Genomic DNA, 24,149 nt, shown 5'->3' with positions numbered 1-24,149 from the left:
TGTGCGAAACTAGGGCTCTCTGGAAGGGAGCGAGCCCTACTTAACAGGTTTATTTATTTCCCGAGACCCCAGTTTCCTAAATCCCGGTTCAGTTTAAAAATAACATCTTGAGGGATTTCAGTGCTCCTCCTTTCGAACACGCGCTTACATGGGCTTTCGGCTAGGGTATGGGAGCACCAGTGAAACAGGTACCTCTGGTGAAATCACGCTTTTGTAAGAAAGCACTGCAGGACCAAAGCAGAGCAAACTTTGGCTCGTATATTCCTGTACTTCGTCACAGTTACGGCTGCATCGATGTTAAAAAGCATACTTTATATTTTATCTGAGAAATTCTGCAGATCCTGCAGCTGAGTTTGGCATGTGGCATTTTAGTGTTTTGAAGTAGCTCCCTGATCATAGAGCAGCTCCGTGCAGTATTTTCACTGTAATGAACAGGTTGTGATCAGCTTCATATCAATAGACACGTGTCTACCAACTTCGTATGTTAACCAGCTTGTTGTCAAATTCTTATAAATGGAGTCATATTAAGAAAAATCCCAATAACCTATTCAGTGTTACATAGTTGAATACTCACACAAAACATTCTGCCTAGCTATGGCTAGAATTCAGGCTGCATCTAACTCTAACAATGCATCATTCTGCAGGTCTGCAGTAGCATTGCAGGCAACGTGGGAGAAGGTAATTTTGCTTAGAGAGCACCAGTTTAAATGAAAAGTGCATGGAGAAAAATCTCACATACAATCTTCTAGGTGCTTTGAGGAGTTAAATCAGTATAATCTAGCAGAGCTGTGTCATTTCACCTTGGTTAGAGGTCTAGCCAAATAGGTTTGTTCTTTCACTCCTCGTAGGGTAGAAAGAAATCATAATGCTAAGATGTGAATTCATGTGATGGTTATATCACTGAGGATACCATAACAAAAGCAAAAAGAAAAACCCTAAAGATAAAAAATAAGTTGTTAAAATAGAAAAAAAGAAAAGTAGAAAGTGGAAGGCAGAAGAAAAAAGAAACAGTAGTCAGCCATTGGTACAACAAGGAGATGTCATCAGTTTTCAAATTTTCAAATACCTGTGCAGCATGAAAAGACTCCCAAAGAATTCAGACAGAACTCAGCTAAGAGGTCAAGATCTTTTTAATACATAGTTATTTAAATTCCTTTATTAATCTGTTTCTAAAAAAAAAATCCCCAAAGCTCTTTCAATGAACATAGCGTCTACAGAAGTAAGCTTTAAAACCGATATGAAGTCCACAGTGCAACACTCTGGATTTCATTTTTACTCTGACAGTGTGATTTGATGTTGTAAAAATAAACCTATGATTACCCCACGAAACACACTCATGGCACATATTTGGGGGGCTGGGGAAGATCAGCAGCAGAAATCTGTGGTTTCTGACTGAAGGAATTTTCTTGTTGTGGGGGAGGGTGATCAGGTAGCAATTTTGACCCTGGTCCTGCAATTGGATCCATCAAGCCTGACCTCTGTGCTCCTGCAGTGCTTGCTGGAGTCAGCAGAACTGTGTGCTAAGTGCAAGGATCTGTCCATGTGGAACTAACTGGGGATTTGGGACCTTTCAGTTTCCTGCTGTGGAGGGAGGATGAGTTCACCTCCATGTAAATTCTGGAAAAGGAGCAGATTTCCATGAGAGGAACTTGTATTTATTTTTAGACCTTCTGCTCTCTCACTCAATCCCGTAGAGATCATGCAGAGCACAGACTGCCTGCCTTTCTCCAACTACACATGCCTGCCTGCCTGCTAACACCAGCCCATTGCTGCTGAAAAACAGAGTGCCCCATATTTCTCTAGTGAGAAAAACCTCACACATAGTTTGCAGTCACTGTCCAGTAGCTGTTGCTGCAGTTGCTAACCCAGTTTTGAGTCTGTTTAAATGTTGGGCCCCAAAAATGACCTCTGTCAGTCTCACATCCATCACTGTGGAGCACAGTGGTTGCTTGTGCCCCTCCAAAAATGCTTTATTTCTTGGCACTCTCTAAGTATACAGAAAGGGGAGGTCAACGCATACCTGCGGCTCCGTGCAACTGCACAGTGTTCTGAACACACCTCTCCGTCCAGAGTTACATCTCCTAACTGCTAGCAAGGCTGCGCAGACATTCGGGAACTTCCAGCTGCCATGTACATTCCACGCTGCTTGCTTGAGCTCAACAGCAGGCTTCTCCATGCCTCAAGAGTGAGATCAATCACAGATTGATGACAACTGGCAGGACCTGAGACAGCTGTGTTGGCAAGCAAGAGAAAGATCATGCATTCAATAATGGACACCTGCTTCTAGCCATGCTATTCCAGGCCAGGAGGCTGAGCCACAGGCACACCAGCAGCATACCATTCAGTTACTTTGGATGGTGACCGTTGTCCTCTAGATCATTTTGCGTGGTGCCTGCCCCAACAGGTGTGGGCTGACGACAGCTTTTGGGTTTGAGTCCTTTAAGGGAGATAGGTAGAACTGATGGGATCCTGCGTGGAGAGACAGTGACTTTTCCAGCTGTACCAGTGCCCTTCTAGCCACACTTGAAAGCAGAACTTGATACAGAGGAATGCAAAATAAAAATGAAAGAACTCATGGTATTGTCATTGTTCTGGGGTTTAAACAGCTCCTTAGCAAATCTCTTTGGGACCTCCATTCTGGATTGCAAGATTTTAGAGTTTAAACACCTCGTCCATTGTTAGATAAGTCTGTAAAGTCATTTGTGGATACAATGTCTGGAACCATGTTGATCTTAAAAGTTGAACTTGAACAAGAAAGTTCACTGCAGCTCATAGTTGCCTCGGTGCTCTGGGGGAACCTACAGCCTGAATTGTGTTTCTAGGACTCACCTTCAAACAAGAAGGGGCTTCAGGAAGGGTTTCACTACAGTTCTCCCACAGAGTGAGGGTGCAGCAGAGAGAAGCTGTGATTATTATGTTGTTTAAAACTGGTGGCACCACACACTTCTGTCAAGGCTTCCGAAAGGTGCTATTTTCTTTAAAGACATTAACCTAGTAGCTGTTAGGACTCCTGGTGGGAAACAGTGCCTTGCATACCAGCAGGTTGGGAAAGGAACTGAATTTGATGCATGCAGGATCTCTTAGAGGTCTGTGTAAAACTGGTCAGATGTCACTACTGGTATTTTTCTCTGTTCTGGGATGCTCTCATTCAAGTAGGTATCTCCAAAAATGCCTGCAGAACTGGGTTGTAAAGGTGAACTGAGCAGAGGAAGTCTAATCTGTAGACTGGACTTACTAATGAGCGAGCTAGTCTAAGAAATCAGACAGAATTAAGACATTATAGACACTTCATGGATCAGAAACTTCAGCACTTTTGAAGTTTCTCAAGCAATCAAGAGGGACAATACATGAAGAAAAAATCAAGTGTTTTCTAGTGATGCTGCTTGTCCAGGAGCAATCATGATGTTCCACAAACACCTTCTGCATTCACAGTCCACACTGGTTTCAGCAAGTCTGAAAATCAGTCTTCTTGTTGGGGAAACTTAATATGGATTTAGATCCTTGAGTTTAAGGATCTTTGCTGCTTTTGCTATCAAATAATTAATAGCTCTGCTATTAAAATGAATATAGCAAAGAGCTAATGAATTTTAAGGGAGAGAAAGAAGGGATTGGTTAAATATCTTCAGTGATACTGAGCTGTGTATCAGTATCAAGATCTTGATCACACTTGCTTATCATGCAAGCATTTGAAAAAGAGATTCTCGGGGGTTAAGAAGCTGGCATCTCTTAGAATCGTCATCGGTCGTCCATGGTTATTTTATGAAGACTGTGGGTATATTTCCTCATAACGTGGAGGTGACAAGTCATCACAGGCATAGTCTTCCAGCAGTTCTTCTGGCTCATCAGCACTGTCCTCTGACCTGAAAACAGTAGGAGGAACAGACAGACAAGAGGAATTTAGCAAACACAAATCATCAAAGTAACCTCAGTGCTGTGTCCTGTCAGCCTTATCCGGGCACAACACTTCGTGACTTCTTGAGAAAATGCTATGAGATGAATTTTTACTGTGATTCAGCATTTTCTGTGTTCTTGTTGTGAAGTATCAAACTAAACTCTCAGGAGGTGACCATTGTTTTCATGCTGCCTATGCCTATCACACGTGGTGCTGAGGAAAATGGGTCAGGCAGCAGTTTTTCAAAGAGACTTTAAAAAATGAACTGCAAGTGACTTGTGTTCTAGGAAGGATGTAGTTTTGAGTAATTCCTTTAATTAGAATAATTTTCCTTAGAGAAAAGAACTATGAAAGATTACTTTGTGTTTGATTAAAGCAGTTTCATACTGTGATCTTGTTTATGCCCCAAAAGTAGGAAGACAGTAAAGGCTGTAAGGTTGCTACAGTGGGAGAGGAGCATGTTGTGACCAGGCACAATCAAGAGGGAGAGCATCTGGTATGAAACTGATTCTGGCATTGTTGTAAAAATGCTGTTTGTGTGCTGACTCGTGTGCTGTCTCCTGTGCTGTGATTAAGAGTGGAAGCTTCTGGCTGTACATATAATAACCTTCTGGTCGTCTAAAGATAGTAAGTTAAGCATAAAAAAACCCCAAAGTGGGCAGAAGCATATATACTAATATCTTCAAAAATAACAAGAGGTCTAGTAGACTGAAAATTGAAAGGGATTCATAAGTTATTTTCATTTGCATAAAAAAAGCTTTCCAGAAAAAATATGTCTCCATAGTCCTTATTCAAGAAATACTCCTGACAAAGAAAAAAAAATAATGTCTGTAGAAAGATAACACCCTGGAGTACTTTTGTTTCCTTTGAAACAGTGCATGCACTGAAAACACTCAGAAGCCTGTGTCCAAACACGCTAAGGCATTTCAGAAGATGTACCTTTGATTCCTGGTAGTCTCCACAGGAGAAGTAGCATAGTTCTCGTCTCCGGTAAAAGCTGAGTTATCCAGGGGGTAGGCAGGGCAGAAGTGAGCAGAGCCTGAGTTGGGAACCTGTGAGGCACTGGAGGAAGCAGCACTGCAGCAGCTGAGCACCGGGTGAAGGCAGCCAGGACTCACGGCGATGCCTTCCTGGGCTGGGTACGGTGGTGGGATGTACTGCACCACCGTGGCACCGTGAAAAGTTATAGGCTGGTTAATGCCGGTGAAGACAAAGGACTGTCCACTTGCTGCCTGGTCGAGGTCTGATGTATTTTCTCCTCTTTCTTTACAGGGCTTGCACGTAAGCATGTTAAACTTGCAAACAGCAATCAGAATAAAAGTCACCCCGACAGACAGCAGAATAGGCCCTAGTAACTGAGTCCACTCCAGGTGAGTAATGCCATCATATTTGATCCATCCCATCACGGTGAAAGTGATCCCCACCAGTCCCAAAAACACACCTGAAAAGAGCAAAGTGGCGCCAGCTTTATCCCCGTCAGACACCAGGACATCGGGTCTGTTTGGCTGATAAGGAGTGACAGAAAAGACACTCAAGGAGAAATCTTCTACACTGTTGTTGTTCTGCTCCATTACCGAGTATCATGTATCTTCTACCTCAAGAGAAAGGGGGCTTGTAAGGGACTTGGCAAAGCATTTAAAGTCAAAGGTTCAGGTTAGTTATACAAGAACTTTGTGCGTATATGGTTAACAGAGTCCATCATGTGAAAGAATAAACTTTGTTTTGAAGAATAAAGGTCTGGGAAGTGAAGCCTGAAGTGATCACTAAAGACTTCTTGAATTATCACCATCACTTCCGAAATGGCTTCACCCTTGCATGGCTGCTAATATCTTTGTTTATCTTCTTCTTTAATTTGGCACCCACTGATTCTTCCTCGCTGTGCCCATGCCAGATGGGAGAGGAAGGAAGCTGCAGCCACCACAGCTTTTCCGAGGCCCCCTGCCAGCTGATGTATCCAACATGTGCACAGCATACGTTCTGTCAACGGCAGTGCCGCGACTCTAGCTTTCCTTGGGCCACCGCTCCAGCAACACGGATCTGCAGGAGAATGGTGGCCACTGCTGGGAGTGCTTTGCTCTGAGGTGTGACATTTATAGCCATGCCTGGACCTTGGTTCTAAGCTAGTTCTGCAGTTCAGGGCTTCTGTAGTTAAAAACATCAAAGCAGGCTTTCTAATATTTTTCCAAGGGGGCGCAGTGGGTGGGTGGAAGAGTAAGTGGCAACAGGGTGGTGAGTGCTGAGCAGCCTGGGAGAGCTGCCGGTTGTGGGAGAAAAGTTATTTCAAGCCAGCCAAAGCTTTTCAGCTGTTTAAAAGTAGTATAATTGCTTTGCAATTTCCCCTTAGTTGTGGACATTTTTTATTGTGGGATGAGCGCTCCTTCCTGAAAGTCTGTACTGGATAAAGGCCATATAAACTGAATCATGCACCATGGAAGGAATGAGAAACCATCTCCTGTAATGTTAAACCTGATAAAGTGAGGCATCTTATTCTTTACTCAGAAGTACATATAATATCTTTTTTTTACATCACAGTGATTTGTTTTGTTGAACATATGTCCCCTATATTAAACAGAATGTTGAGGTTTTTTGTTTCCTAACAGTTTCAGGCTAAAGTAATTGCTGTTGGTAGAATGTCTTTGTATAATTCCTTAAGGAGGAAGAGTCTCCAACTACCCGACCTGTTTTGACTAGCATGGCAGGGGAGTACACGCAGGACAGAGATTACTCCTTATGTGGTAGAACATGTAATGCTATTTCCTGCTACTAGCAGCTCTGGGGAAGCAAGCTTATCCTGAGATTTAGAAGATTAAAACAGCTGTAGAACTAGAAAACTCACCTTTCAGACTGCTTCTTCATAATCAGTAAATGTGCCTTTATTGTACTATGCATCCGTATCACAGAGTGTGGCAACAGCTTACTTCTGAAAGGGGCTACTTCCCAAATCTGGCGCCTTCAGAACTGTTGCTGAATGCAATTGCAGATGTGTCTTTCTCATTGGTTAGCAGATACACCTTGAGGACTATTAGTGCTGATCTCATTTAAAAAAACATATGGGAAGTTTCCGGTCTTTTATATTACCATGGGTGCCAAAAAATTTTCTGTCAAATACACTCAAGATCAGCCCATCCTCCCGCACAGAGTCTAGTCAGGACTCTGCATCACTTGAGTAGTGTTAGGAGTTGCGATGCAGTGTGTGATGACAAATAAATTAGGAAGTGATAGATAAGCTGGGTTTTTTTGCTAGTTATAGCCAAAACCTAAGTCACCTTTAACCTTACATTTGGTAAACTTAATGGAATGAACTTCTGCTAGTGCTCTGTGAAAGTCAGGTTTTTCCATGCCATGAATCATTCATGTTGCTGTTTGCTGAATATCCCAGACTTTCCAAAGTCCTTTTAAAAGGAGCATTATATCATAATAGCTGTCTAACTAATGGTATAAGCAGATGCGGTGTCACCTTCCTCCTCTCATTCATCCAAGAACTCTGCAACCGCTGTTTGCAAGAGGGTTATGGTGGAACACTTCCTCAGAACTATGCAATGGTCCTAAGATGCTGGCTGGAGTCTGACTCTTCAAACCGGTTGTTGCATCATCCCATAGCTGATGCTTTTTGCCTCTGGCCTAGGACATGACTTCATGGTTGTTGAGCAAGGGCACAGCAGAGCTGGAGAATATAGGTGGTTTCTTTCAGGGCTACTTGTCACTCAAACTTTGAAAATAGAATGGAAAACACTTTCTGTTTGGTGCAGTAGGATTGAAATTAAAACTACATCTTTCCCTGTAAACTGTCTTGTCTTTATAAGACGTAATTTCCTCTAAGCCTCCCCACATTTCTCTGTTTCCCCAGACAGTGGTAATGCTGCATGCAGGCAGGTGTCTTGTCTTACAGAGATTACCAGATCACACTGATTTTTTTAAGGCCACCACTTTCCCTTGCCAAGAAAGCAGAAGTTCTGTGAACTTAAAGATGCTTTTACCCAGAAGAAATAAAGAAATGAATGCAGTTTTGTGAAACCTAAAGAGTTGTTCAGAGTGAGGTTTTCAGGATGGGTGCTGGTTTTAGATCTCACTTCAGTTTTGTTCTCATCTGCCTCAGGGACCTTACCCTTGAACACAAACACTGCTTTGCTTTCTTTTCCTCTGCATATTTTTCTGTCACCAATGCAGCCTTGCCCTGGAGAGCTTGCTGCTGGAAGCAGGTTCTTCTGTAATGCTCTGCACCTCTCCAGTTCTCTAACCTAGCAAATGCTGATAGGCCTCCACTTAATGCTTTCTTCCTCTCCTTCTGTTACTAATTTTTACATAGTTGTTCACATTATCAGCCTGTTTTAATGAGGTTTTATTTTCTTAAATGTCTGCAATATAGTCAGGAACCTACTCATAGAACATGCAAAAGATATGGTACAAAAGAAAATTAAACCATGGTACCGCTCACTGAATTGCTTTAAGTAGGTAGAGAATAGCATTCCGTAATGAAACATTAAATTGTAACGAGATTAGGGAGCCAATGATTTGACCAACACAGACCTTTTCCTTGAGAAAAGCAACTGTATATGGGATGTTTAGTGAAAAACATGAATTATGTGTGTAGGAGCAATACCTAAAGATCCACCACGAGTGGGCTTTGCACCCTTGAGCCCTGCCCTACTGCACTTCTGGCCTCAAAGGATAAATAAGATGTGAGGAACAGGTTCAGCCAACTGCCCACAACTGCATCTACTTGTGAGGTGTTTTTTTCTGCTCCCAGGGAATGCTATCTTGTTAGCAGGTACATCAAAACAAAGATATATCCATATCTAATTGTCCAGATGCAGGTGTCATAGAGGGAAAAGCAGAGATCTAGAGGGAGGCTGATATGTTTGCTGCAGAAATGCGGAGGTATTGACAAAAAATGTCTGCCTGGATGCAGAAATGTGCCATGAGCCATGACTCTCAAGAGGTTGGATGGAAAAGGAGTAGACGGGTACAGTGCTACTAACCACAAAGGGCAAAGATGAGGTGGCTGCAGTCCAGTAAGTGCTGCTATCCTAAAAATAAAGCATTATTGAGGAGATCTGTGTAATCTCAGTTTTTCAGATGAGTTGGTTTTCCATTTTTTTTTGGCTGCTGGTGGAGTAGGAGAAAAGACTTCTCCTAGAGAAGAGGTATCCTTTATTTTTTCATTATTCCTTCTCATATCTGAAGGATTGTAGCATTATAGTTAGAAGCAGAGCAACGTCAGCTCAGGCAGCAAGGGAGACCTTAACTTCGCTTACAGAGGATAAGCGATCCTTACCTCCTACTTTGCCTGTTTAAGCAAGTGTAAATCAGTAACCAACTTGCTTCGCTCCCTAGCATTAGTATGACAAACCCTTAAGCTAACCTTAGAAAGATAGTTATAGGACCATTAGTGTGACAGTAAAGTATCTCATTTCCTCAATAAAAATGCTATTCCATATAATTTTAAGCTACTTTTATAGTCTTACAAGGTGTTGCTTCCTTTCTAATACAGACATCTCACCCCTACTTCCCACATCACAAATTCCTTCCACTAATGCTGTTCACCCAGTGGTAGCCTTCTGTGGTGGAGGCAGATCTGTTAGCCTCTTAGTCACATTTTCTGACCTTGCTGAAACACGTTTTGACAACACAGTAAGCAAATACTTGGCTATCTTATCTCTCTGAATGCTGAGCATGCCATAGGAATGCACCCAGCACATCTACTGAATTATCAAATAATGATTCTCCAAGTCAAAATTAGAAAATACTAATTGAATTATTTCCTCAGCATCTTCTCAAAACGATAGAGGGAAATTCTATATCCAGTCCTTGTTCCCGGAGATTGCACCTACACTTCCCAGGAAAATTCAGCTGTTGACTCTGAAGAATCAGGTCACCGGCTTTCTAAAGCATACTTTCTGGGAAAACTGCTTTTTTAGAAATAAAGTTACCTACACTGGAGACTGCAGTAGAAGATCACACCACAATAACCTTGAAAAAAAGCAACATATTCCACTCGATTGGTCTGTTCTTTTGGGTATGTTTTGGGAACAACTGGTTGAGCAAATTGCAGGCAGCATGAAAGGTTAATACCTTTACAGTTAGCAATCAGATGCAACGCTATTTTATTTTTTAAAGATGGTGACAAAATTCAAGACTTATTTGTTTACACTCAAGGCTTTTTTATGTTTAATCTTTTCAGCAAATGACTGTTCATTTGTAATTCCAACAACAGAACAAAGCCTACAAGGGTCTTTGTTTGTATGGAATCTGTTAGGTAAAATATCCCAGCTTCCGAATTGCTATAGCATGACAAATCCAGAGACAGAGAAAACTCCTGTGACGTGCAATGCTTCGTATGCACAAATCAGGCACGACAGTGGGCACCACTGTTAAAAATCAGGTTAGAAACAAAAGCTTTACAAATTAATAATAAAAAAGATGGTAAGCCATAGCTTGGATTACAGAGGGCATTTAAGGAACAGTATCCTTGAAAAACTCGCTCTGAAAAAGACATTTGAGAGAAAAGAGGAGAAAATGCCTGCTGGCTTCTGTGGATCCCCTTTCTTCCCATGGCTGAGTCATGCCAGTTTAATCATCTCCCACACACTAAATCCCTCTCTGTGCTGTGTCTGCTCATTACTCTGCATGCATAAGCCCTTTGGCTCTATTGCTGGCTAAATATACCTCCCTTGCCGGCTGGTTTGTTTTTATGTGGCTGCACAAAGAGCTGCCCCAGCATGACTGAGGGAACAACGCAGGGGTGGAAATAGATGGCCCAGTGCAGGAGCTCCTGAACATCTCTCTGAAGAACTCTGCAGGTGAGAGGCATGTTCACAGAAAGGTAACTAGCAATCACCTTTCCCTAGGTGCAGGAGGGAGGCTCAAGTACTTAATTCAAAGTTTGACATTCTGTTACAGCCAGGTTCCCTGAAATTCAGCATAGCGAGGTATACCTGAGGTCCCAGAGCACGCAGGGGTTCAGAGATTCAGCTGAGCAACTCACAGACCACTCCTGCAAGACATTTTAATGCTTCTAAGCTCACTATGCTGAATCAAGCCCGAACAGTTGCTCTGCCACCTTGGTTTGGGGCACAGGATCAGGTCTGTTTTTCTCAGAGTGAGTTGTAAAGCATCAAAGGTCAGCAGTAACTCAGATCCTGCTAATTATCCTCACCTACTACAAGCAGATCAAGAATGGGTGCAAACACTCACAAAATAGAACTAGAACCTGTTGTCACTCCACCCTGGAGGCAGTCAGCTACCACTAACGCAAGGGCTGCACAGGGACAGAGGAGCTCAGAGTGCTGTAATTCCGACGGGTCTGTCAAGTGATGCATCAGCTAATAACATCTGTTGGACGTACTTCCATGTATGTGCTGATAAGCAACATCTGCTCCTAGAAGATAATGATGGCTGAGTGGCACCCACTCTCACAAAATAAGCACTCCTTGTAAGAACCATGAATGATGACAAGTAACAGCAGCACAGTTCTAAAATCAGTTATTACTGCTGTTAAACTATTAGCCTATTAACTATCCTCAGCTGCCTCAGGGCTCTTAACTGAGAGCTAAAACTGATTTTCATGGGGATTATACTTATGTAAGGACCAGAGAGGTTCTAAACTGAGCTATGGAGTCTTTGTTATGAGGCAGACCAAAAAATAACCATTTACATTCTCCATTAAAATATTTGGTCCCAAACTTAAACACCCCTATCTGTGATGCTCTCAGAGTACATATAACTTCAGTAACTTTGTAAACAAGTATTTTCCACATAAGTCATACAAAACTAGAAATAAAAACCACTTCCTAATTACTCCTTTTTTGAAGCTCCAAACAGATTTAATTAAAATAAGCAAAAAAAATTTGGTCTCTGCTTAGTGCCTCCATTATATAGAACAAATAAAAATAGAAACTGAAGCTGTAGAAGAATAAGATGAGCATTTAACATTTTGCAGGGAACTGAATCCCTTCAGATTACTTGCTCAGAAACCCAGCACTGTCTAAGGAAACCCAAATTCATCATTTAGGCTTTTGGATGAAAAATTAGACGCAGCCAACATTATTGCTTTTATTACAAAATGTAAATAAACTCAAAAATTTTAAATCCAAGTGTACAACTTAATTTAAAAATTAAATCTGACAGTCCTCTATGAGCTGGTGTCAGATGTGGCTAAGGAAATAGATGAAGAAGAAGAAGATGGAGAATATTCATTATTTGTTATTGACGCTTTTTCTTCATATTTTGGAGGTGATTCAGAGGAGAGATATAGTATTGGTAAAATATCTGAAGGTGAGCTGCTTCCAGAAATTGTATATATGGTTTCATAGTCTCTAACAGCAACTGTTTGTTCATCATCTGCAAGCTGTGCTCTGTAAAACACAAAACTGCACATTAGCATAATTCATTTCTCTACAGTGAGTGAAATTCCACTTGAGTTACATAAACATACATGTATGCACACACTCCCTAAAAATCCCTGAAGCAAAGAACTTGCATAAGCACTAGGATTTAATTCTGTAGACTACATTATGACTCACATTAAAATTCTATCACTGCAGATGGGAAGGACAGACAAGCTCCCTTCTGACCTTTCACATCACCAGTCACAGCCTGGCTTATGGGTATTAGCTGCTTCTGGCAGGGCTATCTCACAGTTTTACTAAATCTCCTTCTGATCCTTAGTTCCTCATGTATCTTCACTTTTGCAGTCTATCACATACACGCTGTCCCCTTCCCTAACGAAAGAAGACTCAGAACAGCATTGTAAAAATTGTCATCATCCATTTGAGATTTTACATGAAAGGCAGCTTTAAACTTTCACCAAGCTTTCCAGCAACCCACGACAAACATAGTGAGCAGCACTCCTGCTCAGAGCTGGAGAAATAGAAACAACTGGACATGACCAGACTGCTTAAGCTCTCAGCAACAGTCAAGGAGGACAGCCAAGCATCCACTGCCCTCCTCTGGACCATGAGAACTGGGTCCACGTGGTTCTAGTACCCTGCTCATCTTGCCCCGGAGATGGCCCCTCAGCACATTGCTTCAGCCGCTGGCCAAGGGAAGGGAAGAACTCCTCGTTCCTCATGACTCAGACTGAGAAGCGAACGTAACATAAGACAAATGCTGAAGTGCTACATTACAGATTGCAGGAAAAAAAGAACCGCTTCTGGGATCAGACCATGACTCAGCTTTCTACAAGCTCTCTCATCCAGCACAGCCTCCACCACAGTACTCGCTGAGGGAACATGAAGAGACGAATCACATTTGTCTGGTAACCACCTGTGTATGAAATGACTATTCCCATTCAACCATGAGACTAAGGAGGAATGAGGCCACTGCTCCTCCTCCATGAAAGGGGTTGGGAACCAATCTGCACTAGTCAAGATGCCGTGGCTGCTACCATATGCTGTGCCATGGGGCAGCATGACTGAATGAAATACCCACAGGTGTTATCAACTCACGGGGTCTCTGTGAGGACCCTGGGGAGCACAGAAAAGCAACAGCTAGAGAGCATCTCCAGCCACACAACATCTAAGTGGGAGGTCAGGATTTCTGCAACCAAGGTTGAGGTGTTCTGTGCACTCCACTAGAAACTGCCCCAACAAGCTGGGCTACAAACTGCCTGTTTCTGTACATATACAAGACAGAGAAGTTCAGACAGAGAATCGACAATGACTGAGTTGATGCAATCGCACCAAGGTTTGGATCGCTGTAACTGGACTTTCATAGGTGGAGGCAGTTGATTCAGCTACAGGGAATTTTGTAGGAGAATGGGTAAAATCAAGAGGGGTCATTTGGTGCATCAGCAGGGAGAGCCCTCAAAAAGTATCAAGAATTAGCTTTTTTTGCCACGCCCCCACTGCCCGTCATTTTTCCATTTTCAGTGCAGGATCTGCTGCTTGCATTCTTTCATACCATTTGATAATCCACTTTTTATCAAGCACATGCATAGGCAGCCCACAGCTGAACTCAGGGCCTGAAATTACAGCAAAGAGAGGACTTGTGGCCCTGTGTTTTACAGACAGGTGGTACAAGAGTCACTCTGTCTCTTAGCTGCTTGTAAGGCTACAACAGAAGATGGATGCTCCTGTATTTCTCCTAGTTATCCACTTCTAAATGCATTTAAATTCAAATGGTTTTTGAGGGTGCCTTTGGACCATATTTGAAATAGCTGTATGAAGGCTACCAGAGGTCAAGGCTCACACTCAGGGCAAGTAATTTCTCCACATACATCCATTTGCGTTGTATATGCATCTGGGATGTACATGCCAGAAGGGAATTACAGCATAGGCTGCAGCTGTAGCACAGACAGGCTCAGTGTGGTGCCTGGCTCCAGGACTAGCAGCAGCTGATGTGAAACACCTTCCAGCTGCGGACACCTTCACCGAGCCCAACAAGAACACAGAGACTTAATGTAAATCCCTTCTTTCAGCAGCAGGAGTTTATTTTCTCTCCTACTTGCTCTGAGTGTTCTTTGATTGTAGTAGTACAGCTCTGAGAGCTGATATACTTCACTTGCAATCTGGAAAGAGGTAAAGACTTTTACGCTGAACAAAATAAAAAATGTTTCTTCACACAACAATTTGTGCCTGGTCATGAGTCCCACTGTTCTCTGGAAGGCACTTTTGCTTTCTCAGTCCTGACATCTTCTCATCCTCACATCTACCCCTGTGATCTTGAATTGGCAGGTGGTTAGTGCACTGAGTACTCAACAGATTCTCAGCAGTTTTGGACAAAAAGTACTCTCTCTGAAACAAGTAGAAAACCCAGCAGATTGAATGAATTATGCATGTAGCTAGTATTTATTAGCCATTGCATCCCTCAGCACAAGTCATCAACCTCAAGCTGGACCTCAGTCAGTAGGAACCAAATACCAAGTGTCTTCCTTCCCTAGGCAGTATGTACATGATTTTTTTTTTTTGTTGGGGGCCATTTCCACTGTGCACTAGAGAGTGGCCTACTAGTAGCATGGAAGAGTAAGTAGGGGTTTTGACAGGGATGTTTATCCTGTGTTCAGAAAATAAACAAAAAAGTGATTTTGAAAAAAGGCAGAAGGACAGTCTGGGTTGTGAGACTAGCAACAGGAGGCACTGCTGTCTCCAAGAAAGATGGGGAGAAAAGATTTGGAGGAGGACACTAGGAAATAGAAGGCAATATGAGTTTTCAATGGTCATTGACTAGTGAACAGAATGCCTTGCACAGTGGGGCTGAGTCTCAAGAACCCACCAGGTATACTTCAAAGGATGACTGCTAACACAAGTATCCCCCTCCTGTGACATTTTGGTTTTGGGCAGGAAGAGGGTTCATGCTTGCTTGCTTCCAAAGGAAGATGAGCACTAGGGTTTTGAAGAAATACTGACATCAGGCATATACAGCTGGTACAGCTGGCCATGGAATGCACTGCTACATGTGAGTGGAGAAGTCTGGAGTATAGCGGACAGCTATTAAAGCAACGGCGCAACTACTACTACACAGCCAGGCAGGCTGGGGCTCTGGCTGCAGTGATGGTGCTCAGGATGCTGCACGTACAGCCTCATAAAGTCATCCAATAAAGAGTCCCTCGTTGGATGAAGTCATCCAAAAGAGTCCCACACCACTTACTGACTCATAGATCAAAACCAAGCTGACACAGGACTTTTCAAAAGGTAAAGACAAGTAAATACTCAATTATTAAGAGTCTGAAAATAAGCTATGGGCTCTATGCATGGGGCATCCAGCTCTACTGGTCAGATCTAATTATGACTTCCAGCTCGTGGCCCTTGCAGTGACCTCTTTCTTCTCCAAGCTAGCAGCCCACTGGCAGTAACCCACAGGGGATAACAAACCCTGCAAGCTCTTGTGCTGCAGACAACTCTTTGGTCTGTTGGCAGCTTTTGCTGCATGAGCTCGGTTGTGGCAGCTTCTAGCAAATCAGCTGTACTCAACGTATGGAAGGGCGGCTGTATGGCTAAGGTACAGTATCTTGAGAGAAAGCTGGCAGTGCAACCTTCCTTTTAAGCTCCCTAGAGCCTCCTGCTCTTCTGCAATATCAAGGTATCCTTTTATCCCGACACACTGTAACAGCAGGAACAAGACAGACCAGCATGGCAGGTCTCGCTTCCTCAAGGTAGTGAGATAAGGGTCACAGGGCCTACGGATGTGTCATGAAGGGCTTGCTGCACTGGTTCTACACAGGCTTCCTAAAATATGGCTGTGTGGATATCACGCCATGGGGACATGGCTGTCAGGGGCACTTTCTCTTGGACAACCTGTGGAAGAAATCTCATCAAAGTATATATTTAAATACAGGCTTTGTTTAAAGCTTTGTTTTCACTTCAGAAGTTGTTTTCAGTCATAATAAACCAGTAAGAATTTAACCGTCACAAAGACACACTGTGGTTTGTGCTTCTCCTTTTATATTAGGATATCCTAATGCCATTTCAAGTATGGTATCTTAAGTAAGTCGAGTTATGCACCAGAAAACTTTGCAGTTCCTAGTAGAGTTATTTCACAGTGATTCTTAAGAATGTGGTCTTGAATACTTTTAGAAACATCCCAGACTTCCAAAGACAGAAAACACTCTTACCCATCGCTGAAGATAGAGTGGTATGGTGGAGGACTTTCACTTGTAGGCAAACCACCTGCCATAAGACAATGTGTTGGTGACATAGGATCAGCAAAATAAGGAGGTGGTGGAGGTGGGAATACCATTACAGCATCACCTAGGATAAACAACACCAATTAATACCTCTGAAAAACTGAGAACCACTGTTCATCTTAACTGTATCCTAGAATACTTCCTGTCTTTGGAATGATAGTATTTGTACTTGTCTACCTTTTAAGATAAAATGCAACTGTCACACATAAAAAACTGTTATATTGTGGGCTGTTAAGTGTGTTCAAAACCAAAATAATCCCAAAGTAAAGATGCAGCATATTCATAACTGAAAGACTTCATTTGGAAAATACAGTTGCGGAGGGGAATGCTGCATTTAGCTAAGTGACACAAACCTCTTCTCTCCTGGCTGTCTTCAGAAACTGGAAGTGCAAAACACATGGTTACTGTTGCAGTCAGTCTAAGGGCAGGCAGGCACTTCGTTGTCCTCACACATATAAAATAGTGCAGTTAAAGTTTCTCCACATCTAGTGTAGTATCATAACAGAACTATTCAAGTCATTAGAGGTTCTGATGACTGATTCTGCATGCCTTGAAGTTTCCCTGCTAAATACTGAAGCTGAAGGCACACTACCAACATTAGCACCACAATGTTATTGATACATAATTCACTATTAAGTATACCGCGGAGCGTATCTGCTGATTTCAGTTGAGAAGTTTCAGATATTACTCTTCTTAAACAGAAAGTTTGTACCAGTCGCTATGCTTGCATAATATAAATACACATTCACAGGATCCTGGAGCTTTTTTTCCTTCATAATTTGTGTGCAGGGACATCAGAAATGTTGAGTGAGGTGGGGAGTGTTTTCTAGCTGAGTCACCACTGTTCCAGAATGTCACTATGCCAACCAGACCGTAGCCTTCAGCCTTTCCGTTTTAGTTTTCCTCATGGAAGTATAAAAGGAATTTACTAATTTAGCTTTCTCGCCTTTAAAGACAATGTGAATTCCTTTCTACGACCGTTTGATTTATCCTGGCAGCTTGAAAACTGACTTTAAACCCTCACGTTTTCTGAGGGTCACCAGGTTACAGGTCTGTACATTGGTTTGACAAGCAGAAGAAAAAGAGTTTTGCATAATGAGTTTCAAGTCCAGTCAGTCAGATGACAGTCAAGCAATACTATGATTGACTCATTGATCCTTTGTGAGAGCTAGAAAGTTATCAGAATAATCCAAGCACAGAATGTATTTGTGAGGTATTAAAAGCAGTGCCATACACAGGGCAGCATTCCCTGACAACATACAACATTTACTTGAATGCTGTGCAATTAACAGAAGCATCTTGCAATCACATCTCTGACTGATGGAAGATGTAGCCATGATTAAAAAAAAAGAAAATATGCTGCTTATGAATCAGATTCTTATGTATAAGGAGTCAGAGCTCAAGGCTAAAATAAATCTTAAAGATATGATTAGATCTGTTATTTGCACTGTCAGCTACACCCTTTGGGAAAGGAAGTGGGACTGGACTCATTTGTGTCAGACTGTGGCTTCTTTTGCACAGACAGACCCTTTCTTTTTTATGCCAAAGGAGAGGTTTTGTCTTTGAAGGAAAGGTAGCTGAACTGACCATATTTTCTGTTTTCACCAGAACTGACACGCTTAGAGGTCTAATAAGTAATAATCAGAGGTAAATCATTAGTGGAAAAAAAAAAGATACTTACTAACACTCAAATGTAAAGTTCACATAATATTTACCCACCTACTGTAACATGAAAAGATTCAGGGCTCTGAGGACGTTCTTCGCTTTCGGAAGATTCTTGGTTGAGATTCAAGTTTTGTTTCTTTTTAACATGAGCTATCACGAAGAAACACAACCCAGTAAGCACAATTAAAGGTCCCATGATTTGAAGTGACAGGAATCCGCAGCCCTGGAGGTCCACATCAGAACTGCTGGTGTGGTTGAGCTGTATGCTGTGCCAGCCTGTGCTGCAGCCAGGAACCCAAATGCCCAGGATGCTAATTAGCATTCCACTAGTTAAGAACAGGAACCCAAATATAAGAAACTGGGCAAACTGACAGCTCCCACGACAAAAAACAAGGCTGTACACCTGCTCATTCTGCAACTGTCTTTGTCTTATATAGAGCCTGGCCCTTGATCGTGCCAGTAAAACACAAACCAGTCCAGTTACAGCTAGCACAGGCCCAGCAGCCTTAAGGACCTCGTTACAGTTGCTGAAGGTTCCAGATGGGCATGACTGGAGAATAAAGACGGAAAGCAAGAATCCAGCACAGAGTAACACAGCTCCAAAAACAAAAAGGAAAAAAATAAGCTTCCCATGTTGTCCATCATTTCCTTCGCCTCCTGCTGGAGGAACAGCCACTGGATACATTACAACAGAATTTCCTCAAGCAGACAAGTTGGGGGGGGTTTGGTTTTGTTCTGTTTTTTTTTTGTTGTTTTTTTTTTTTTTTTTCTTCTGCTAGCATTAAGTTCCAGAAAACTACGGGAGATCTGTGAACATGAAAATACACACATCAAAAGAAGGGAAAAAAAAAAAGTGGAACTAGCTACATTATAACATTTACTTCTGCCTTTGCTACCCAGCCTGTATTGTATACTCTCCGTGTATTTTCTGTTTTGTTGTACCTCCATTATGGATTAAAGGGCCTAATCAAGTTTGCTGCTGTTGAATGCCAATGAAAAGACAGAACTTGCTTTACAGTTAGACTGAAAACAACTGTAATTACTGTTGCACAGCTAAATGAATTGTTTCTTTAGATAGACGGTCTTATGATTAACCGGACATTATTTCCAAAGGCTGAATCTTGGAAACAAAGACAGGCTAGCTTTCCCCTTGAAAAGAGAAAGCTAGGGGAAATTTCTGTAGTGAATGGCAGGAAGTGACAGCTCTTGAGAGAAAGAACCTTAATGCGAATGAGCATTGATGACTAGTGGACTGTTTACCAAGTAAATCTTCTAATACATACCTTTTCAAAGCATATAAATCTTGGTTCTCCTTCCACAGGCAATGAAGAGTATTCTGTTTCTCTCCTTACATCAGCTTCCTGTCCTATGCAGCTGCAAGAGCAAGTACACAGATTTTTGGTTCTGTTCTGAAAAGGAAAAAAAAAAAGGAAAAACAGAGAAAAGCCATACTAAGGACAATATACTTCAAGTCTTACTGATTACATAGTTAAAGTTGGTAAGCATACTACTCCCACACTTCCTTTGAACTTCCCCTACTCCTGAATCCTTTGTCTGGGCTCCAAGAAAGCTTTAAAAACAAATACCACAAGGTGGGTCCCAGGCTTCTGAGCCTACAGAAAAAAACCAAGTCTGAATAGACCATGCAAAAGCTGTCCCCTACCACATGTAGGTTAAGCGTGCCCATACTGCAGTGTTTTAACACTGCTGCCTTCCCCACACTAGCAGTCTCCCAGTGAAGACTACTTCATCTACAACTACAACTTGGATGTATCAGGAAGGACACATAGGGACTATCACAGATGGAAGCAGGACCTTGGTTTAGTTACTGCTGTTTGCTAGTTAACCTTCAGCCTTTCCTCTACCCATTTCCACTGCCCTGCCGCTAATCCAGATGACTGGAAGGTAAAGTCAAATTAGATTGACTCCTCCTTACATATGCCTCAACAAGAGTTATTACAAGAAAAATGAAGTATTACATGATTCCTGGAAGCAAACTGTTGAACATGTGTCAGACACAACAAGCTTCGCATCACTCCCCAGTAAGTGCAGCGCCCCACTGGGATGAAAACAAAACACAACCATAAAACCCACTAGTCACTCAGACACATAATTATCTGTCTGCAATGCGAGGCAATCGATCAAGTTTCTTTACTCAGCCACTTGCAAGAGCACGACCCAACTAAAGAATGCCTGAGCAGATACACAAATGATGAAATTATTAGCTGTTTTACTGCTAACATCAAACCAGACCCTCAGGAACACACGAGAAGGCAGAGAGCAGCATGCAGATAAAAGGTATAATAAGGACAAGACTCAATGGACAATAGAACAGTCTGTGGCTACCTTGAATAGCAAAACTAAGGCATCTCCCTTAATGCAGCCCATTTCTGTGGTCAGTTAATTTGTAAACGATGTCTGCTAAGTGTTTGTTCACTGTTTGGAATTCAGTCTATCCTTCTACTAAGACTGGTTTGAAAATCTGCTAACTGAGGCTTCCTTGGTAGAAAAGTCACAGCTTCACTCTAGGGAAAAAAAAAAAAAAAAGGATTATCAGGAGCTCTAAAGATAGGACATTGTGTCACAAAAAAAGAAGTCAAAGAAATTTTGACAGATTTCAAACTAAAGACCTTTAGACAAGCACACTTTCAATTCTGTATGAGCTGGAATCATTCTGAAGGGTCTACTCCTGAGCAGCGAAAATAGATTAGGTTGGTCACTCCTTCCTTGATTTCACCAGTCTTTCCCAAATTAATAAAATTGTTTCTCATAACTGCATATGCTTTTTCATGTCTAAAAATCTCCCCCATTTTCATAACTGATCTGAGGTGGCTCAGTTTTATTGACCTACCAACAAATGCACAAAACTGAGTAAAGGGCCTTTGAAATGCAAAACCACAAAGACCAGTTTCAGACCAGTCTTAAAAACTGTCTTGAGATGTCTTTCTGGTGAGGCGCACTAACCAATGTAACAGAAATGTACTATAATTAGAGAAAACTCTGAATCCTTTCTTTGCAGTTCCCTAAAGGGAAGAAAACATGGACATAAGTACAAAAAAATTAGGACAAAAGGAAATAATAATGTGAAGGAAAAAAAATTTCAAACACTTAAAATGAAAAATCTAGAGATTTGTTCTCATCACTCTAACACATCGCCTGCTTCTCTTCCACCAATCTTGCTGTTCTGAGATTAAGTTAAAACATACATTATAAATGAAGCTTGTGCATATTTTCTTAATTCTTTCAGGTCACAAAAGAAGGAACATTCAGAACAGCATGTTTTGGCTTTGAGGATGAAAGCCACAAATTTATGCTGCAAAATCCAAGGGAGGACTAATTTTCATTTACAGTACCACCGAATTTTAATAGAAAGCCCAAAACAAGATTAAGCTCTATTTCTGGTGTTTAAAGAAAAAATATTTTAAGAACGAAGCCAGCCTTATATTGACTATGTGCTTGAAATACCTCCACTAGATCTGGTATCTCCACAGGGTTATTGACATAAGGGAATTTTCCCTTCATGGTGACCCCAAGTCTGAGAGCAGACATGGAAATACCAGGTCATAAACTGCCTGAACAAAATCTAGTAGTGTGGAGGCAGTTACCTAAGAGGGAAGAGGGAATTGGAAACATAGCTTGTAAAGGAAGTCTGGTTATGAGCTTAACTTAAATGATATAGTGCTTTACCCTTTTGTAAGTCTGGCCTACACCAGGTATGTAGAACAGAAAATATCACAATTTCTTGCCATTTTTCTGTTTAACATTTATATTGTAACTTTCAAATTATGGACAACTCCAGGGATTTTAAAATACAGATTTTAATTACGAAACTAGGAGTTTCTGCTTTCAGATTAAACCTCCACAGTTCATATTGTCCAAGATTTCCACTGCAAACACCAAGGCTATAAATTTACTCCCCCTTACTCAAAATGAAATTTGATAGCCTCATGCAGGCATATGAACTCAGGAACTGAGGATTAAAAGTTTACATTTGCCAGAATAGGTCCCGTTCCTGCTCTTTTACTTGCAAAAGCACCCAAATCATGTTATGCAGAATATTCAGGTCTAGTTTGTGTTGTTATTTCAAGAACTACAATACCCTGCCAGTTGTGGTCCATAACAGTAAGCCCATTAGAAGCCACAAGCTATGCTTTTCAAGCGTCTTCCATTTAAGTGTTTTTGCCCACACTTTCAAGTTTTGCTACTGGGAAGTTGCTACTGCCATTGTATAATATTTATTTTTTAAAAAAAAATTATTTTCTTATTTATCCTTCTCAGGTTCACATTAAACCATGACTCCTGATAAGACTATCTGGAAAGAAAAGTCCTCTCAACTTCATCCAGTTTAACTTTCATGTCAAAACATGAATGGCTCTCCACTTCCTCTCACACCCTCTACCTAATTTAGTCCTTTATTCACACCTGCCTCTGTACCCATGCCATCTTCTGTTCTTTGTCTTATCACAGTCTCCTCCCTGGATTGCACTCTTGACATTCAACATAAGCACCCATCCATGAGCACAGATGGTTAAATTAAAGTAAATTGGACTTTGCCACCCTCTTCCCCACAGTTTTCCCTCCCCATGGTGTTTTTAATCACTTATAGGAAGAGCTAGGTTAAAATGCCTGATAGGACATAGTTTTCTACTTTCAAGCAACATTAAGATTACAAGCACTAACAAGTTCTGAGATGCCAAATACATCTGATTTGACCTCCTGTCTATGCAGCCTCTAATTAGTGCCTGACAGTGCTCTCATCTCGGTGCTCTCATCTCACACAGCACAGAACCCTGATATCCCAGGAGAAAGATTTCCAAGATTTAGATGCTGTGTGGAAAGATCCCTAAGCAGGAAGTGGATGCCACAGAAGGAAACTCTACTCATCTGAGTTGACAAAATAATTGTGTCAGCTTACAGTGTAAGGCTAACATGCTGTTATTTACGACCACTGCAGGTGGTGCCGAAGTCAATGTCTGGAGAAGTGCTGGAAAGCAGCTGCAGCAGGAATTTCCAGAAAACGTGATGAATCCTGCCAGTCTCTAGGCACGTGTGCGCCAGGGACTGCTCTCACCACAAACCAGCAGAGTCAGGGATTCTGATCTGTGCCAGCCAGAACTGCACTCCGCGAAGAATCTGCCAACTAGTACCCCTGTGGGCTACAACAGAAAACCAGCTAGAGTAAAAGCTGGTCTACAAACGTTCCCCGCTCTCTTTGGAGGGGAAGAGAGTCCTCCTGCCATTAGTGCATGTGAAGGACCCCAAGAGGGTGTCTGGATACAAAGAAGAGCTTGCAAAGCGAAGTTAGATAGCCATTGGTTGAATGCCATGCAGGCAACTAGGACAGCACTTAGGTTGAACAAGCAGCTCTGAAGGGTCCCATGCATGTGAGTGGGATGCTTTTTACACAACACACTGATGGCACACAAGAGTTGCGACACAGCAGCTTCTATTTTCTGAAGTACCTGTGAGGAGACTGGGGAGAAAGTAGATAGACACAGTTAAAGCCAGAGTTGACCTTTTTCAAACAAGTTAACATAAGACATAGCAATTTATGGCAAGCTCTGGGAAGGTCCATTCCATGGGGCTGATGCACCTCAAAGTGGCAAAAGGCACAGGCAAAGAGACTTACAGATCTGAAAGGCTAAAACTGTGACCACGAGGAACACGTACGAATCCAAAAGCTGCCCAAAGCCTTCCAGTACTGGTTTTGGGAGGCTAGCCTGGGGCATTAAACCACAGCCAACTCGTGGACAAGCAATCAAGCTCTACTCCCTTTGGCAAAAACAGTGTCCAGCGGCATATCTCCCCTCCTCCTCCTTCACCGGCCCCTGAGGCATGCTCTCTTCCAAGTCACTGAATCTTCCAGACCATGCCCCAAAAGCTGGAGCGAGCAGGGGCCAGCGCAGCCTGTTCAACACCGCCCCACGGCCAAGCAGCACCTGCGGGGCCCACCAGCGCAGCAAGAACCTC

The 24,149-nt window shown here is 42.2% G+C and overlaps 2 protein-coding genes across 2 annotated transcripts; both read right to left on the bottom strand.

Annotated features, from left to right (window-relative positions):
• Window positions 1-3,757: 3,757 nt before the first annotated feature.
• TMEM174 (transmembrane protein 174) lies at window positions 3,758-5,463 on the bottom strand. The gene is made up of 2 exons (XM_009873253.1): window positions 4,832-5,463; window positions 3,758-3,860 (listed from the first exon to the last, which is right to left on the bottom strand). The coding sequence occupies exons 1-2, from the start codon at window positions 5,461-5,463 to the stop codon at window positions 3,758-3,760; spliced, it is 735 nt and encodes a 244-aa protein (XP_009871555.1).
• A 6,549-nt stretch (window positions 5,464-12,012) lies between these two features.
• TMEM171 (transmembrane protein 171) lies at window positions 12,013-18,894 on the bottom strand. Its single transcript, XM_009873252.1, has 3 exons — window positions 18,234-18,894; window positions 16,443-16,578; window positions 12,013-12,246 (listed from the first exon to the last, which is right to left on the bottom strand). The coding sequence occupies exons 1-3, from the start codon at window positions 18,862-18,864 to the stop codon at window positions 12,024-12,026; spliced, it is 990 nt and encodes a 329-aa protein (XP_009871554.1). The 5' UTR covers window positions 18,865-18,894; the 3' UTR covers window positions 12,013-12,023.
• Window positions 18,895-24,149: the final 5,255 nt, after the last annotated feature.

Source organism: Apaloderma vittatum, unplaced genomic scaffold (genome assembly GCF_000703405.1).
Source record: "Apaloderma vittatum isolate BGI_N311 unplaced genomic scaffold, ASM70340v1 scaffold42097, whole genome shotgun sequence".
NCBI lineage: Eukaryota > Metazoa > Chordata > Aves > Trogoniformes > Trogonidae > Apaloderma > Apaloderma vittatum.
Note: the sequence above shows the minus strand (reverse complement) of the source record. Positions and strands in the feature narration are given on the sequence as shown.

Coding starts and splice junctions, on each gene's coding strand:
- TMEM174 (XM_009873253.1), bottom strand. CDS start 5,463: ATGGAGCAGAACAACAACAGTGTAGAAGATTTCTCCTTGAGTGTCTTT. Junction 3,861..4,831: donor GAGACTACCAGGAATCAAAG/GTACATCTTCTG, acceptor TACTGTTTTCAG/GTCAGAGGACAGTGCTGATG.
- TMEM171 (XM_009873252.1), bottom strand. CDS start 18,864: ATGTATCCAGTGGCTGTTCCTCCAGCAGGAGGCGAAGGAAATGATGGA. Junction 16,579..18,233: donor ATCTTTTCATGTTACAGTAG/GTGGGTAAATAT, acceptor TGTTTATCCTAG/GTGATGCTGTAATGGTATTC. Junction 12,247..16,442: donor CACTCTATCTTCAGCGATGG/GTAAGAGTGTTT, acceptor TGTGTTTTACAG/AGCACAGCTTGCAGATGATG.